The sequence below is a fragment of the Centroberyx affinis genome, unplaced genomic scaffold, assembly GCF_046629955.1.
Source record: "Centroberyx affinis isolate AG114_WGS23_722 - 3 ecotype Tasmania unplaced genomic scaffold, CSIRO-AGI_Caff_v1 ptg002812l_1, whole genome shotgun sequence".
Lineage (NCBI taxonomy): Eukaryota > Metazoa > Chordata > Actinopteri > Beryciformes > Berycidae > Centroberyx > Centroberyx affinis.
Window position 1 is genome coordinate 1 of NW_027280957.1, and position 16,273 is coordinate 16,273.

General features: G+C 41.6%; 2 protein-coding genes across 4 annotated transcripts in view; one reads left to right on the forward strand and one right to left on the reverse strand.

Moving 5' to 3' along the window:
• Positions 1-51: 51 nt before the first annotated feature.
• rasal3 (RAS protein activator like 3) lies at positions 52-10,506 on the reverse strand. Of its 3 annotated transcripts, XM_071535999.1 has the most exons (15): positions 9,461-10,506; positions 8,254-8,396; positions 7,407-7,485; positions 5,907-5,974; positions 5,689-5,774; positions 5,383-5,512; positions 5,132-5,230; positions 4,717-4,852; positions 4,178-4,629; positions 3,795-3,939; positions 3,467-3,611; positions 3,119-3,355; positions 2,356-2,557; positions 771-862; positions 52-611 (listed from the first exon to the last, which is right to left on the reverse strand). In XM_071535999.1, the coding sequence occupies exons 1-15, from the start codon at positions 10,077-10,079 to the stop codon at positions 485-487; spliced, it is 2,760 nt and encodes a 919-aa protein (XP_071392100.1). In that variant the 5' UTR covers positions 10,080-10,506; the 3' UTR covers positions 52-484. The 3 variants fall into 3 exon arrangements, with proteins under 3 accessions (XP_071392100.1, XP_071392099.1, XP_071392101.1); XM_071535998.1 differs by having other exon boundaries at positions 4,178-4,852; XM_071536000.1 differs by lacking the exons at positions 7,407-7,485; positions 8,254-8,396; positions 9,461-10,506 and adding an exon at positions 6,806-7,342 and having other exon boundaries at positions 4,178-4,852.
• A 5,281-nt stretch (positions 10,507-15,787) lies between these two features.
• LOC139657999 (SEC14-like protein 1) overlaps positions 15,788-16,273 on the forward strand; it is a 37,467-nt gene continuing 36,981 nt past the window's right edge. Inside the window, exon 1 of the mRNA XM_071536001.1 lies at positions 15,788-16,132. The gene's annotated coding sequence lies outside the window, so the exon portion shown is untranslated. The remainder of the gene's footprint in view (positions 16,133-16,273) is intronic.

Consider the following 16,273-nt stretch of genomic DNA (forward strand, 5'->3'; position numbering starts at 1 on the left):
CCTACACACATATACAACACACATATGTATGTATGAATACACATTTGGGGTAGATATTTTGGGTCGATATTGGCCTTTTATTAAATTTAGAATATCATCCAGTCAGTGTCGTCCTCTCCGACTACAGCTACATAAGGGGAAAACCTGCAGTGACATTTTATTTTCTTTGCATATTTAATCATTTAGACATTGAATTACGGTAAATTAATTTCAGAGTTTCAGGTTGACCCCGAGGGGTCAACCTGAAACTCTGAAACTCTCCTCTGTCCTTGTGGAGAGTTTTAGTGTCCCATGATGGTCTAAATGTTATTTTACAGGCTTTTCCACCCTGCCAAGAATACAATTCTTGGGGAAACACTGACTACTTGTTTTGGCATGAAAAAGGTCAGATTTAAAGATATTGATCATCGGCACAAATTATTAGCATTGGTCCCGAACTTCAAAAACCCATATCGGTCGAATCCGATAATACACCCATCACCTATCATGTATCATACCCGTCTTTTAGGCCTTTGGGATCCACAGGAAGCTGCTGGAGTGAAGACTGGTGCGGACTGTACTTGCCCAAGTCTTTAGGAGGGACATATGTTGGCTTGCTTTGTCCCATGTGGCTGCAATGAAGAGGCTGCTTCAGTCGCATGTAACACCGCCATGTTCAAGTTTGTAATACAATCACAAGGTATCGGGATGAAGAAGTACAATTTATGTCATAGAGGAAAATGCCAAGTCACACAAGACAGGCTGCACAGAAACACAGGCCTTCGACTTACCTGCTGACTGCAATCCGAGGGGCTTCAGGACCCAGAGACTCTGTGATCTGGTTGAGAATGGACGGCAGAGGGTGCAGCTTGTCCACTGTGTCCTGAGGAAGAGACAAGATGCATGTTAGAGCAGGTAGTTTACCAACCTCTTCACTCTCATTTGGAGTTAAAGCAATATTCCACTTAGTTTTAACATGGAGGTTAGTCGGCACTTGATGAAAACCATAATATAAACTAATCACCTAGATCGGATGCCAGTGGTGGAAGAAGTACTCAGATCTTTTACTTAAGTAAAAGTAGAAGTACCACAGTATAAAAATACTCTGTTACAAGTAAAAGTCCTGCATTCAAAATGTTACTTAAGTAAAAGTACAAAGGTATTAGCATCAAAATGTACTTAAAGCAACAAAAGTAAAAGTACTCATTATGCAGAATGGCCCATTTCAGAATAATACAGTATATATTATATTATTGAATTGAATTATAATTATTGATGCATTAATGTGTAAGCATCACTTTAATGTTGCAGCTGGAAAAGGTGGGGCTGATTTCCACTACTTTATATATTGCTGGGTAGCTTACAGTAATCTATAATAATACATCACAATTTATTAGTTGATTATATTTTGTATTAATAATCTGAATCTGCAAAGTAACTAGTAACTTAAGTTATCAAATCAAGGTAGTGGAGTAAAAAGTACAATATTTCCCTCTGAAATGTAGTGGAGTAGAAGTATAAAGTAGCATAAAATGGTAATACTCAAGTAAAGTACAAGTACCTCAAAATTGTACTGTATTCGAGTAATTGTACTTAGTTACTTTCCACCTCTGTCGGATGCAGCTGGACGAGTTTGTAGCGTTCAGATTTTTACTTCCAATTCATTTGATTGAGGCCACGAAAATAGCCTTAAAACTTACATTTAACACGTTCGTGAACAGATTCCACAACAGATCCCACTACTGTGATTTTCAACTGACTGTGGGTCCAGCGTTTTAGAACATAATTTTGCCAAATAGCATTTTTATTGATAGAGGAGAACATAGTGGAGATCTAGACTTTTTTTTTCAAATTCTAATTTTAGTGTAAACCAAGAATAGAAATGCAAAATGACAACGGACCCAGCTGCATCCGATTTTGGTGAGTAGTTTATATGCTGGTTTTCATGGCGGTCAAGTGCCAAATAGTCCCCATGTAAGTAAGCGAGTAAACTTTATATATATAGCACCTTTCAAAACCAATGTTACAAGGTGCTGTTCAGGTCAAAATCAAAAAATGTAAAAGAGAAAGAGATAAAAATGATAAAATGCAGGAAAAAACCCCACAAAGACACAAATAGAACATTACAAAATAAAGTGCCTATGATAGAGATGGGTTTTTAAAAGCTTCTTAAAACCTGTAACTGTTTCTGTAGTTTTAATATTTAGGGCGAGGCAGTTCCAGAGAGTGAAAAGGCACAATCTCCCTTTGATTTCAACCTGGACTTGGAAGCCACTGAAAGACACTGATCAGAGGACCCCGCTGTGATGTAACTCTGAGATATACAGTAAGTTAACTGCCAACCAAACTGGGCATATCATTGTTTTTTGCTCCCACCTGTTCCTTCCGGCAAATGATGTCGACCAGCAGGCCGTGCAGCACAGCCAGGCGCAGAGGCAGGTCTACGTAGCCGTCAAAGGAAGTCATTGGGAACTCGGTGTCTGGATTGGACACAGCTTGTAGAAAACCCCTCATTCCTTCCCAGTGCTGCTGCAAGAAGTCGTTCATAAAGAGCATGTACTCCTCCTTATCTCCAAACCTGAAGCAGGGGGAAAAGATTTCATTTATTAAAGTGATGTTGAACTTTGGTAGTACCTTGGGTTGTGTAGCTTCCTGGACATGATATAACCCCAAAATCGGCGATTCTCTGTTATCTTTTGCTCTGGTAGAGACGATTGGAGAATTGCGTTTTTTTCCTCCCTCCATTCACTGCCATTGTATGGTGAAACAGGTCTGAAAATCACACTTCTAGCACATAAATAAACGTGAACAAAGCAGATTCAGCCAACATATATATAAAAATCTGCTGAAATGTTTTTAAGTGAATCGCTTTCTTTCAGTTTGAACAAGTCTAACACTGAAATCTGGTCGGAAGAATTTCGGTGTTGAACTACCAAAGTTCAACATCACTTTAAAGCAACTTCAGGAAATCTGAGCAAATTTTGTTTCCCTAACTCCTGGAATGCATTTTTTTTTCTCCAGTCATGCAAATGTTTCTCCCATCACAGCACAGATGTTTTGCTCATGTACAAGATCACACATTCAAGTATGTCTAGCACGTTTACTTTGCTGCACAGATACATAAAAAAAAGCCACTCACTGGGTGAAGTTGGCCAGGTTCTGGATGACTTTGGCAGTCAGGGTGAGGGTGCGCAGGGTGGTTGGCTCTGGGTACGGCTGTGTCAGACCAAACAGAGACGGGCTGAGGATAGCAGGACATAAGAAGCGAAGGAAGAGGGAAGCAGAGATGAGACGCTGGCCAATCTCCAGCCGGCCCTGGTCTTCACACAGCTCCACCCAGCTGGAGAAGATCCTGTTCAGCTCTTCGGGGAAGGATCTGGAGGCAAGAAAGATTTCAAGCATCAGCTCAATGAATTTCCATTTTCACCAGCCTATCTAATCTTTATATCATTTCATGTCTTCTATATGGTGAGCTCTCTTATCTCACCCATGCATCTCAGTGATCTTCTGCACCGCTTCCTCGCAGCTCTCCCTCAAGTGCTTCTGGTTGTTTGCCAGCTCGGAGGCGGCGCATTTACGAGGGTCAACTTCACAGCTCTCCACTGAGGCGTACAGACGGGTGATGAAGTCTCCTGCAGTGAGCCAGAAAACACAGTATTTTATGAAAACACAAAGCACCAGCTGATATCAAAGAAAAACTGACAAACTGGAGTCATTGCAGTAACTATAGCTTAAAGGTGCATAAGCTGCAAAGACAAGAAAAGGTGTTCCTAAAACAACATCAGAGAAGCACCACTGCCATTGAGTTTCCCTACCAAGTGTGTCAATGAGGTACTTCTGGCCAACCAGCTTCATATATTCATCGATGGCTTTGGTGGCCAGTGTGTTCTCTCTGAAGATCAGCGCCTCCTTCTCTCCAAGACGCTCCACCTCTGCACCACCCAAAGCAATGAGGAACTCCTGAAGCATAAACACGCATTAAGAAAATACCTAATTCTTCCTTTTTTTGTTGTCAGCATTGTTATATCACAGTTTGTTTGAGTGATACTTTACCACTGTGGGATCAATGACGTAATACTAATCATGATATATGTGTGAAAGGTTCTTCATGATTGATCATCAAGTAACTATGACCGTAATATGAAGGTAAACCATAATTATGATGAAATTATTTGGTTACATGAGACTCATTATTCACCTTAGCTTTGCCAATACTCTGCAGCACATGGACCAGCGCTCCTGCCAGCTCTTCCTTTTCCTTCACATTCAGAAGTGGCTCCAGGTTCCTGCACATTTCCACATAATCCTGCGTCACAAACTCTGCAAACTCTTTGTATTTCTCCATAGGCAGCACCTGCAGATTCTGGAAGCGGGCCTTGATGCGGAGTGAAGCCTGGGGTCCCAGCAGCTCCTTGTTCCCCCCTGTGCCTGAGGCCTTGTATGGGATGATGGGATGCCACTTCTCCTGATAGGTCCTCCCTCGGATGTCAGCCAGAGATATGGCCACGCTGCCCAGGGGGTGCAGGCTGAACTCGTCCCGGGAGTGACGCTTTTTCTTGGGGTCCGCGTCACGGAAGAGGTGCAGGGAGATTTGGGAGACAGAGGGCAGGTTGTCCAGCTCGAAGAATTCACCCCAGAATAGCTGGCAGCCTCCGGTCGTACCCCCGCCGCCCCCTAGGCCTCCTGAAGCCCCAGATGAGCCGTCTCCTGCCAGGCTGGAGCGGTGGGAGGACTTGCCGACGGCTCGGCTGCTTGTGCGGGCGAACAGGGTCCCGTCCAGGTGTAACTCACAGTAGTACCGCCGTTTGGATGGCAGATCCTTGGCTTCATTCACCCACAGACTGAGGGAGTTTTCTGTGCGCTCAATGTTATCCTATGAATAACAAGACATTGGGATGTCATGTACTGAAGAAGAAAGCATCAATTCTGCTTTCATGTGATGCCTCCAAATGTTACCTTTTTGGTCTGTTTTTACTGTAACTGTACATGGTTTCTTACATGCTAGGTTGCATTTCTAACTATTGTATATATGGTGATAAGAACATTAACCTCCTTAATTTCTTAATTTTTTCTTCTTCTTCTTTTTTATTAACATTATCATTTGGCAGCAGCATTTTCAATGTGCTTTTTGGTGCAACTCTAAACGTCTCACCTTATTGGGCTGGGCGGCCCGCCTCAGGTCCTCAATCCAGCGGTCCCGCTCGGCGGCTGAGGTGCAGCCGAAGCAGTGGTTATTCTCAGAGTTTATCACCTAGTGAAGTAAATTGAAAACAAAGGGATTTCTGTAACGTTACTGGGATGGGGAAATTTGTTTTTGAGACCATGGAGGTCACCTTATGATGTTCCCAAGTGAACTTGAATTTTACACAAGAATAGAATGTAAAAGTCAAAGGTCAAGTCTACCTCGAAGCAGTACTTCTCCCCCAGAATAGAGCTGTGGACCGGCCTGATGACGGTGCTGGTGTCTGCACCCAGATCTAGACTCCCCCCTGCGTTGACTAGAATAGACACAGACTCCCGGGAACCATAGAGCCTGGAAAACAGACAGAGAGGGAAGAAGATGTGGGCAGTCAAAAACTGGACTGATGAAGATAAGAGGGGTGACATATGATTTGTCAAAGACAAGACAATTCACTTTCATAATAAAGCAGTGATATTCACAACTTCAGATGCAAAAGATATACAGTATGTGCCTTAACAGTGCCGTACCTGCTTCCTTTGCCTAGTCCAATGCGGTTTATTTGGGTGGTGCTGTTCCTCTTCTTCTTGTCCTCGAAGCGTCGCTTGATCAGTGCCTAAGGGTAAAGATGTGAGAGAGAGAGGGGAGGGCAAAAGTATGGTGTATGAGTGTAATTAAGCACCATATCAGCAGGAAATGCAGAGCCAGTACAATGAAGTTTCTTATCTCTGGTGTGTGTAATACTCACCCTCACACCGCCATCTTGGTTCTTTAGTCGAGGCCCACCTGCCTGGCCCACGTGGTCGGGGCTACACTCTAAGTAAAGTACAAAATTTACATTTTTCAGGTTATTTATTATATTATTGTTATACTAACGGTCATTCCATTGCTCATGAATCTACATTTAAATCCACAGTTGAGGCTTCTTGCTGTGATTTCTTTCCATCCAGTGATACATATCTTACATAGGCTATCGTTCACATCTACATATCCATGCTTTGTATACATTTTGCTGTTTATGTAAGAGCAATTGAGAGGGAGGGTGAGCAAATGCTTGGTCGTTACTCATTGGGTTGGCGTCCACTTTCTCAAAGCTCCAGGGGAAACACAGTCTCCCCATCGCCCCGACCCCACCACCAATACTGGTTTCTACATTTCCAATGAAGACTTAAAATTAAAGCATAAAAATATCAATTAAAACTGCTTAAAAAAACTAGACAAGGCTTTGGTATTAGCAGTAACTCAGTCTATCCACTTGATTAATGTCACACTTCCCCATGAATTTGCAACTTTACTGAGATCAGTAGCAAGAGAGAGTAGAGTAAATTATCAATTGATCTAGGTGTTCTTGAAATACAGTAAAATGAGGCCATACAGGATGTGGTTTTCAGCTGGAACTGCAGCCTTTCTGAATGCAGACTTCTCTAGAACACATTGGTATTACTGAGAACCTTTTAAAGGTATGGAGAGGATGAAATTAGAAAAAACACATTCTATCATTGCTTTATACCCTAATTTGATTCTTCATAGTAACATTCTGTCTTCCCTTGGTTTATAAGGTAAAGATATTTTTGGAGTCAAAGATGTGGACGCCACAGTTTACAATGCAGAATACCATCAGACAGACTTTCACTCTCCTTTGCTTACCCAAAGTGCCACCACATACAATCCAGCGTCTAAATCCCATCATTTAGTCCAGAGGTTTGTGGAAGTCTTGTTACTTAGATCTCATGCAGCAGTGGAGCTGTCCCTTTATCATGGTCCTCCTCTCTTCTTGAGATGGATGCTGGCGTTAATGCAGAACTAACCAACCCAGTCCACAGACCTCCGGTGGAGCCTGACAGCTTGTTCTGAGCAGTATGTTCAGAGCCGGACGGTGAACGAGAACAGAGCCCACGTATGCCCCCTCTCTTAAGCAGTTTCGATTGGACCAGTGGAACACCCAGGCGCGATGCTATCTCCCCCCAGAAACTTAGAGGAAGCTATTTGACAGCCGCTCGCACGCATAAACACTCAGCTATTTCCTCTGTGCCTGTCTGCACAATCATGCTTACTGCTGCTCTGATGTCAGTAGTTGTGATGATGCTGCTCATACTTCCCCTTAACCCTGGTGTTTTGTTTTTACTGTTAATCCAGTGATCATTTTGCTTACTTCAGGTGTGTGAGTGTGTGTGTGTGTGTGTGTGTGTGTGTGTGAGAGAGAGAGAGAGAGAGCGAGAGAGAGAGAGAGGGAGAGAGATGTATTGACCTGTGTCGATATCTACAAGGTTCTGCATGCTCAGGTTGGACAGGCAGCTGCTGACTCTGTTGCGGGTCCACATCACGGGCTGAGAAAGACACACACACATACACACACGCACATTTTATTATTCTATCAAAACATAATGACTCACAACACTTTGAACTGTGTGAACTGTTGTCAGTTGAAGTGTAGTGCTTTCTGCATTTTATTGAGTTTAATGATACAGGTGTAATAATACTGTTAACAGTGGTTGTTGCTCTTGCTGTGTAATGACAGGTCTTATGATAACAAATGTGGATGTAACTAATTAAATTTACTCACATTACTGTAATTGAGTAGCTTTTTTGTGTACCTGTCTTTTTTAAAGTCAGACATTTGGCTTTTACTTAAGTACTTTTCACTTAAGTATTGTGCTTCACTACATTTTAAATCACATCCATTACAGAGGACAGATTTTGTGGCTCTCCATTAGCATCAGAAACTGGACAATCATAAGCTGACAAATTGTGGAGCCATTTGCAGTGAACGGTCAGACAGCAAAGAGAAGAGTAATCTTGCTTTACTTTGTGCATTTTATTTTGTAATTTCCAAATTTTCCAATTAAAATAATCTAGTTCGATCTCTGAACTCTCTTCCTTTTAGAATTGCATATGAAAGATCACATCTAACATTGTTCTCTTCTCTAAAAGTAACTCAGGAACTTTTTACACCAGTACTTTTACTTCTACTTGAGTAAAACAAGAGCAAAGTAACAACACTTCTACTTGAGTAGGATATTTTAGTACCCTCTCCACCACTGTGTGATAATGAAGGGGAAGAGGCGAGTGGAGGGTGTTTATGTTTGTGTTGGTACCTCTTCCTCTGGGGAGATGAGGATGTGTCCTTCTTCAAGGACACAGTTGCTGATGTCCCACAAGGGGACTTCCTGGGGCGGGGCCCACTGCAGCCTTGGCAGCTCAGTGAGGGCAGCTGATGCAGCCTCAACCTCACCCACACCTACCAGGCAAGCATGCATGTACACACACACACACACACACACACACACACACACACACACACACACACACACACACACAATTATAACATCCTCCTATTCATTTCTACACAACTTACGGAACTGCACAGAATTGACACTGCTGCAGGCTCTCTATCCCACACCAACTAAATGACTATTTAACTAAATGTTGTAAAATATATTTATTTCTGTCTGTAGAAATGGTATTGTGAGTTAAATTATGGGTCTTACAGGAACATAATTACAGGCACATGCTGGCCCTTGTTTGTTTTTCATTTTTGGTAATTGTGGCAGGATGGCACTTATCTCCTGCAGCACTATAGGCCACTCCCATTTCTAGAGTTGCCAAAGCTGTTGCTCTGATGCTATCTTCCTCTTTTCCCCTCATGACACACCAGGACAAACTACGCACATCCTGTGGTTTCTCTGTAGTTTTTTTCTTGATGTACACTTCTATCAACATTTTGCATCAGACTGCATTTTTCAGGAATTATATTGCCTATATGGTCTGGTACTTTAGGTTTATCTTTGGTAGTTTTTTTGCTAGATGTGTCCAATATATTATTAAATACTGAAATACTATACTCTACTTGTGATATAAAGCTGTTATTCATTACTAAGAAAATCCACACATAGCCCGCCCATGATATCACTGAATGAAGCCTCACTCAAAATGAAAAAATACCATGAACCACATGGGGTCACCATTTTGCTGACTGACAGAAAAAGGTTTTGCAGACATTTCAGAAATGGGTATATGCATTTTACTGTGTTTTGGTCATGCATAACGTGCTGGGGAGTGTCATTCCAGTTTGGCAAAGGATTGCTTAATTAATCAAGTCAATTATTTAGAATTTGGGTTTGCAAATTCCTGTGGCATCCCGCCTTCTGACCCACAAATGCAGCAACTAGTTTACATCATATCATCTTAAACTAATAATTGAGACATTGAGTAATAAGAGAGGATAGCCTATATATCTATGTAGTGCATGAATTTACTTGAATAAACTCAGATTTTGTGACTGAGTGCACTCTGACGCCTCACCTGGTAATATCGGGGTGCTGTTTCGGGTCTGCAGCTTGGGCCTCTTGAGCTTCTGCGACACGGTCTTAAAATACTTTCTGAGGAGCGCCCCCCCACCTGCTCTCTGTGAGGGGTCCGAGGAGCAGACCCCCGAGGCGTCTGCAGCAGCTGAGCCTGGAGCCGCCTGGGTGGACTGGGCCGAGCTGGAGGACGGGGACAGGGCCGCAAACAGCGACCCGGGAGGCTCAGACAGGGCTCTCCTGAAGGGGTTCTTTCGGATTCCCTTATCTGACTTGGCTGCTTCTCCACCTTTGCCCGTGGATGAAGACTTGTCTCCGTGTTCTTCACTCAGGGCTTTGCGCCAGTGCTGCATCTTGCTCCACTTGGTGCTGGAGCTCTTCTGAACCTTATCCATTGTTGATGCTGCTGAAGATGTTCCCGCTTCTCCTTCTCCTTTCACCTCATCGAGCGTTCCCTTGGACCCAGTGTGCCACTTGTATGTGTTGAGGGGGTCGCTGCTGTTCTCAGCTGGTTGGTCCTGAGGATGCTCCGCTGGAGGGTCCTTTTCCTTCTCGGTTGGCCCCATTTCGTTCGGCAGATGTTCAGCTGCAGGCTCTGAATCTTTTTCCTCCGTGCCCATTTCAAAGTTTCAGGGTGTGTAACTGTAGGTTTTGTTCAACTTCTCAAGGATGCATCAAAAAAAATAAAAATTTCCAAATTCTACTGATATCACCTGTTTTTCCCTATTGATGCAACACTGTCTTTGTGATTTTTTTGTGTGTTAAGGATGGCAGTGTTGTCCGTGCCTTTGCTGGTTCTATCTCGATTCTCTCTTGTTTCCTGTGTTGCAAAATGTCATCCGGCAACAACATGAGACTGGCTGTTTTGCATGTGGTTGCTTCGCTGTAGCGCCTAATACTGTATAATCCTGTCACTCAATGATTGGCTGCTTCCTCATACACCAACAGCGAGATGTTCACCTATTTTCAGAGATCTCACCATTTTGCCTAGTCTTTATTTTTACATTTTCACTTCAGATTCCTCTTCCTCACTTCCCCTTCTGCTTTTTATGTATTTTCATAGGGGTTTATCCCCAAATGCATCTCTCACTGGTGTTAAGTGTATGGTGTAAGCATCAAGCATGCAAGCATTTTTTACAGTGGGCCATTATCAGCTCCTCCTTCAGCTCATAGAAGGTCTGTCTGTTAGTTCACCAGTCATTTTGAGAACTTCAGAGTATGTGATTTTGTGGTTTTTCACTCTGACCTCATTTAAACGTTGATTCTTTCTCGTCTATGGAGTTTGAACGACAGACGACTCCAATTCACACCCTCATTCCTCCCTTGTTGATTTCATTTATCTTGATTATTTAATAAAAATTGATTAAGACTTCTCATCTAATGTTGCTGCAGCATCACAGTATCAACTGCTGGCCTTTTGCAGTGTAAGGGTAGACTATAGAGCTAACGATAAAGCAATAATAAAAATATAAATAACAGGATTTATGTTCCCATTTTTACAAGTATACTTATTGTAATGACAGTGACATAATGGTGGTAGTGGTGGGGTCTTTCTCATCTCTATATCCATACTTCTAGTTCATTAATATTGTATGCAAACTGCGCACACGGCTGTTATTCAGACCATGATACAGATGATACAGTAAAGCAATGCACCATTAAAGGATGACAGTATCCATTAGATACCTGTGGGCGTGTGGACTGTTGACTGTTGAGTTCAGTTTCCTGTCAAAGAAATGCTGCACTTCCTGTCAGGCTCGGTTTGTCAGACTCAGAAAACCACTTCCTGCACTGATGTTACTCACTACTTGTACACACCTGCAGGATATTTCCGTTTTCTAGTGGGCTGAGATGTGTAGAACATGTAGTTGTTGCCTGATTGAGAAGTACAACTGGACAACAAGTTTTCTTATATGCCACTACAACGTAGTACATATTATACTTAGGTTAATCTCTAGACATTCAAATTCACAAATAGCATTATTTAAAACCAAGTTTGTCTGATTCATTCCTCTGTAAACAGTAACAACTCTCAAATTTTCTCTATTTTCATGGTTTTCTATGGTTTTCCAAGGACCTTTCTCCACAAGCATTCATACATATAAGGTAGAAATCTAAATTCACTAAATACTAAAGTCACTAATTTAATTTTTAAGAATGAATTCAATTTTATGAAACCACTGTGGATGAAAGTTATTAGACTTATTAGTGTCATTGAGGCCATCTGGTGGCTGTGTCTTGGCATCCTGTTGAAAATGTATATATGCACTGTAAGAGTTAACTTAAATATAACTTTTATCATCATCTCCATCATCAACAAAAATATTTTACCAAATAGTCTAATTGAAGAAAGTTTTATCTATGATTCCCTTGCATACGATCAACATAAAGCTTTATCCAATACAATGTCACTGGAAGTACGATGTTGATCTGTGGAATAACATCATCCATTTAAAATGAAATCACAGAAATCAGTAAATCTTTTCAGGCTGAATGGCACAGTCAGTGTCTCTTGCTCTTGTCTAATCCTTTCCACGACTATTGGACATAATGGTAAAAGTATTAATATCTACTCTACTAAAGTAGTAAAGTGATAGTAAAGCAAGCATCACAGCTGTAACATGATATCTCTGTGGTCAAATTACTGGTGTAGTCTCTATTTTAGGCTCTGGTGAGGAAAAGCAGAATAGTGCCAATGTTGTATCATATAAATTGCAGCTTCGGTACAATGGTATATTGATTGGTTACACTTCTGCTGTGGTAAGAACTAATAGAAAGTTAACATAGTTGGTTTTAACCAGGTAATTTAGTTGCCATTTTACTTCATAATTTGTCCAATTTGCCTTCTTGATAGTAATTTGTTGTAACTTTAGACATTGTCCAATAGAGGGAGCTAGCTACACATCCAGCTACTTTCTTTTCCCATGCAAATTTACAGGATATTCTACTGTCTTCTGCTCTTAAACAATTAATCCAGTGTGTCTCATGTAACCATTTGTCACAGAAGCAGTTTTGAAAAAGTTTTGAAAGAAATGTAAAATATTTCAGGAAGGCCCTACACTCTTGATCAAACTCTGGGCTGCAAGTCACACCAAGGAACTATGGGCATAGCAGCAGCCTAAATGCAAGTTTGTTTTCCCTCACTTCATCAGCAAGATTGAAACAAAAGATATAAATTTATTGGAGAAAAGCATGCAGGTATGAGAGTTAAACTGAAGCTCTGATCTGAAGGGGAAATGGATCAAAAACATGTGAAACATGGCAGTCTAATTTGTTGTCAAAATGCCTTTAAATTCATGCATTAAAAATGTTTTTCAGACAACAGGGAGAAGGTCTCCATTTTTTTTTTTTTTAAAGGGGAAGGGATGTTTTGGATTGTGACCAAAGCCAGCCACAAAATGTGCTCCCATAAAACTCAGCTGTGCTTCTTAAAACACAGAGCCAGTAGAAATACAGTATACGCATTTAAATAAATGCATAAATAATCATTGAGGACAATTCATCCTTCTAACACTGAGGGGGGCATGTCCTCCTGTCTTCCCCCAAAATCTACATCTAATTATGAACATATAGGCTTCAGCTGTGTCATGCTCCTGTGTGATCCTGCACACAAACATCTGTCGCTAAATGTTCACGTTTCTTCTTCAGGGATACACATTTTGTCCCTTTTTATTTCTAATTAGCATATTAATAAGTCTCTGTGCCTTTGAACCCCCCACCTCTGCAGGCTGCTCCTGCCTCTGCTGTGTTTCTAACACCCAAACAGGCTGTGAGAGGACAGGAGCTTGGGTCATATCCAGAGGGAGATCACAGTAATAGATTATACAGCCTTCACTTCATGATGTATTAATCTCTGTCTTTGCTCGCTGATGCTGACATTGCTTTGTCCTTGCTGAACCGCTGTGCAGCACGCAGCGTCATGACCTCGCTGACTGAATCCCAGCCAAAGCTGTTATATTTATAAACAGATATCGGTACATGCTGCCTTCACCGCGAGGGAATGAACGCGGTGTTACGGATTCTCAGTGGACCGGCATTCTCCATCAACAAATTCTCCAGAAAGATTTTATGTGACCATAAAATGTCTTCTGTTTTTTTCTTCTTGGGATGGATTTAACTGTTTTTTATTCAACTGCTGTTGTACTTTAAACTTTGATATGATGGTAGATCTTGGTGTAAGCTGTACAGACTGAACTAGCCAGCCCTTTGAAACAGGATCGCCTTAATGCTATCATCCCCCGCCATCGGAGCTAAACCCCTTACATAATTAGGATGTGTGTATTTAACTCTGAGAACCAAGCATGAGCTTACAGGCCCCAGCAAAGTCCAGACTTTTGTGCGACTAAACAGGAAAGAAACCGCCGTGTATGAAATATATGATCTGCAAACTAACTAACAGTTCATTTATCATTAAAGCTCTCATGAAGAGAAATACTGTACATGTAAATCTAAATACATAGATATTTGATGTTTATGGATGTACTGGTGGGATGTATGGTTTTGGTTTGATATGATTTTGTGTTTTTCATTTTATTTCAGTTTCTTTTTTATTCTTAGGCCATGGCCAGTAGTACTGACCCCAGTGAAAACCTACAGAAAGTATTATTATCTATAAATCTCACATTGCTTCCCAAAACTTTACCCTTCTTTAGTATCTGTATATTGCGTTGACAACGTGCCTTATGAAATATTCTGGACATGTCTTGCTTAATTCTCCAACCCTAATTAAGTCTACAGCATAATTGAATCAGTTTAGTGCTCCTTCTCCATAACTCAGTTAATAATTAGAGGTGATGATGTTGGCAGACATGGAATCAATGAAAGAAAATCTCATTATGATTGATTTGTTTAGCATTGGAAATGCTATCATCAATACTTAAACTGCATATAGCCAGTAAAAGAGAAAAAAAAAAGTCTAAGCAAACTGGACAGGAGGAAAGTAGCATATGGTTTACAAGGACACGGGTAGCTGTACATTTGAAAATTAAACCATATATATAATTTTACACCAAAGATTACTCCATTCTAGTAATGCTTTATTGTGTGGACTGAGATCTTGAAATGTCTTTTAAATTCTCATCAGAAGAGAGTCTTGTGTTTTAGGTGGATGAGTTAGCAGGTGGGTGGGATCCTTTTACATGTTAGTCACTATCATATGCCGACAACAGGAACATTGATTAATGTGTCTTAAGATGGACTAGATGGTCCATGGATGTCCATTTACAAAAATTATATGTACATTAGTAGATTACACATTGTATATATTGACCTAATCCAGTGGTTTTCAACCTTTGCGGCTTGTGACCCCTTAAAATGAAGCGATGTCGCCTACTTGTGACCCCTATGTGTGCATATACAGAGTGGAGAACAGTTCAGCCAAAGAATGATTTTCTCTTTTCAGCTTGTTTAGCCTGCGACTCCCTATGGGGTCCCGGTCCTATAGGGTGAGAACCACTAACCTAACATACTGAAAATCTTGCACAGGCAGTCGTGATCTGCAAGGTCCTCGAACCTACTGTCTCTGGTAGATCACACACACACACACACACACACACACACACACAGCCCCTATAGACCCTAACCCAGTGGGGGTTTGGCACTGTGCCCAAGGGTATTTTGGCAGTGATGAGGACAGCTGTAGCAATGTAATTTTTTGGAGGGCACTGAACCAGCAACCTTCTCCTCTTACTGGTGGTGATATTGTGAATTGTCAGGGTGAAATCATTGCATCAAGCATTGGATAGTCAGTTAATGTGGCTTTGTTATTCAGCTTTGCATTTAAGTCATTACCATACTATAAACTCGTGCATTAGAAATTTAGATAGTTACAATTTGACCTTACCATTGACAGTGATAAATGCATCTGTGGTCTTATGGCATGAAAATCACGGGACAGTTGACTCGTTGGTCCTGACATCAGACTGCGTGCGGTTGTCATTACAGTACATTGGAGACAGATGAAATTAATCTGATAACCGCTGCTGAGCTGGTTGCATAACAAAACTGCAAATATGCACATGCACATATGGCTGCAGCATGATTCACAGCTGATTCTTTGAAAGGAATTTCTAATGGTTTTAATGACCAGATTCTGTTTTTTTTTGCCTTATAGGCTAGTTTGTATTGCACATAGGGTCACATAGATCATAAAAGAAACATTCCCCTAGTGCTTGTCCTCCACTTGAACAGATAGTAGACAGGCAGTGGAATTTTTTATGAACGCGTCGCAGCACTGCGCTCAGGAAAAAAACCCCAGGAGCTTCAGAAAAAGGGGGAGGAGCCACGGCATCACCAAGGCATGAGTGGCTGAGAGGAGAGAGCTGAGAGAGGGATACTCGTCCTCCTGTGTGGACAAATATCTAGGCGTCAAGACATAGTGGACTAATTTGGACATTTACGCAGCTGTGAGCGTATATACGACTATGTGCGGGGCTGGTGTGCGGTGAAGAAGACTCGTCCCGCCACGGTTAGTTGTACTCCGGCTAGATGGCCAGCTAGCACAACAAAGCTAGCTAAGAGAGCTGGCTGTTCACCGCCCGGCGAAGTGGAGAGAGAGAGAGAGAGAGCCAAGACGGGGAATGGCAAGAGTTCACTCGGCTTGCCCTGTCAGAAGAAACAAGGAAGACTAATCAAAGTAAACCAGTCAACATTTCTGTAGCTGTTTAACTCACCGGTAAGTAGCCGCTGTGTGATTTATCTCATTTCACGGAGATTTGTAAAGTTAGCGCTAGCTTGCTGGCTAGTCTCATTTAGCATTGTCGTTAGGTAAGCTAAGTCAGCGTGGCAACTATTAACGTTAGCTATTTAGGAGGTT

Excerpts from the sequence above, each read along its gene's own strand:
- rasal3 (XM_071535998.1), bottom strand. The coding sequence starts at position 10,079 with ATGGGCACGGAGGAAAAAGATTCAGAGCCTGCAGCTGAACATCTGCCG. Across the intron at positions 4,853-5,131 it reads GGGCCGCCCAGCCCAATAAG|GATAACATTGAGCGCACAGA; the intron begins GTGAGACGTTTA and ends TGTTATTCATAG. Across the intron at positions 2,558-3,118 it reads AACCTGGCCAACTTCACCCA|GTTTGGAGATAAGGAGGAGT; the intron begins GTGAGTGGCTTT and ends CCCCTGCTTCAG.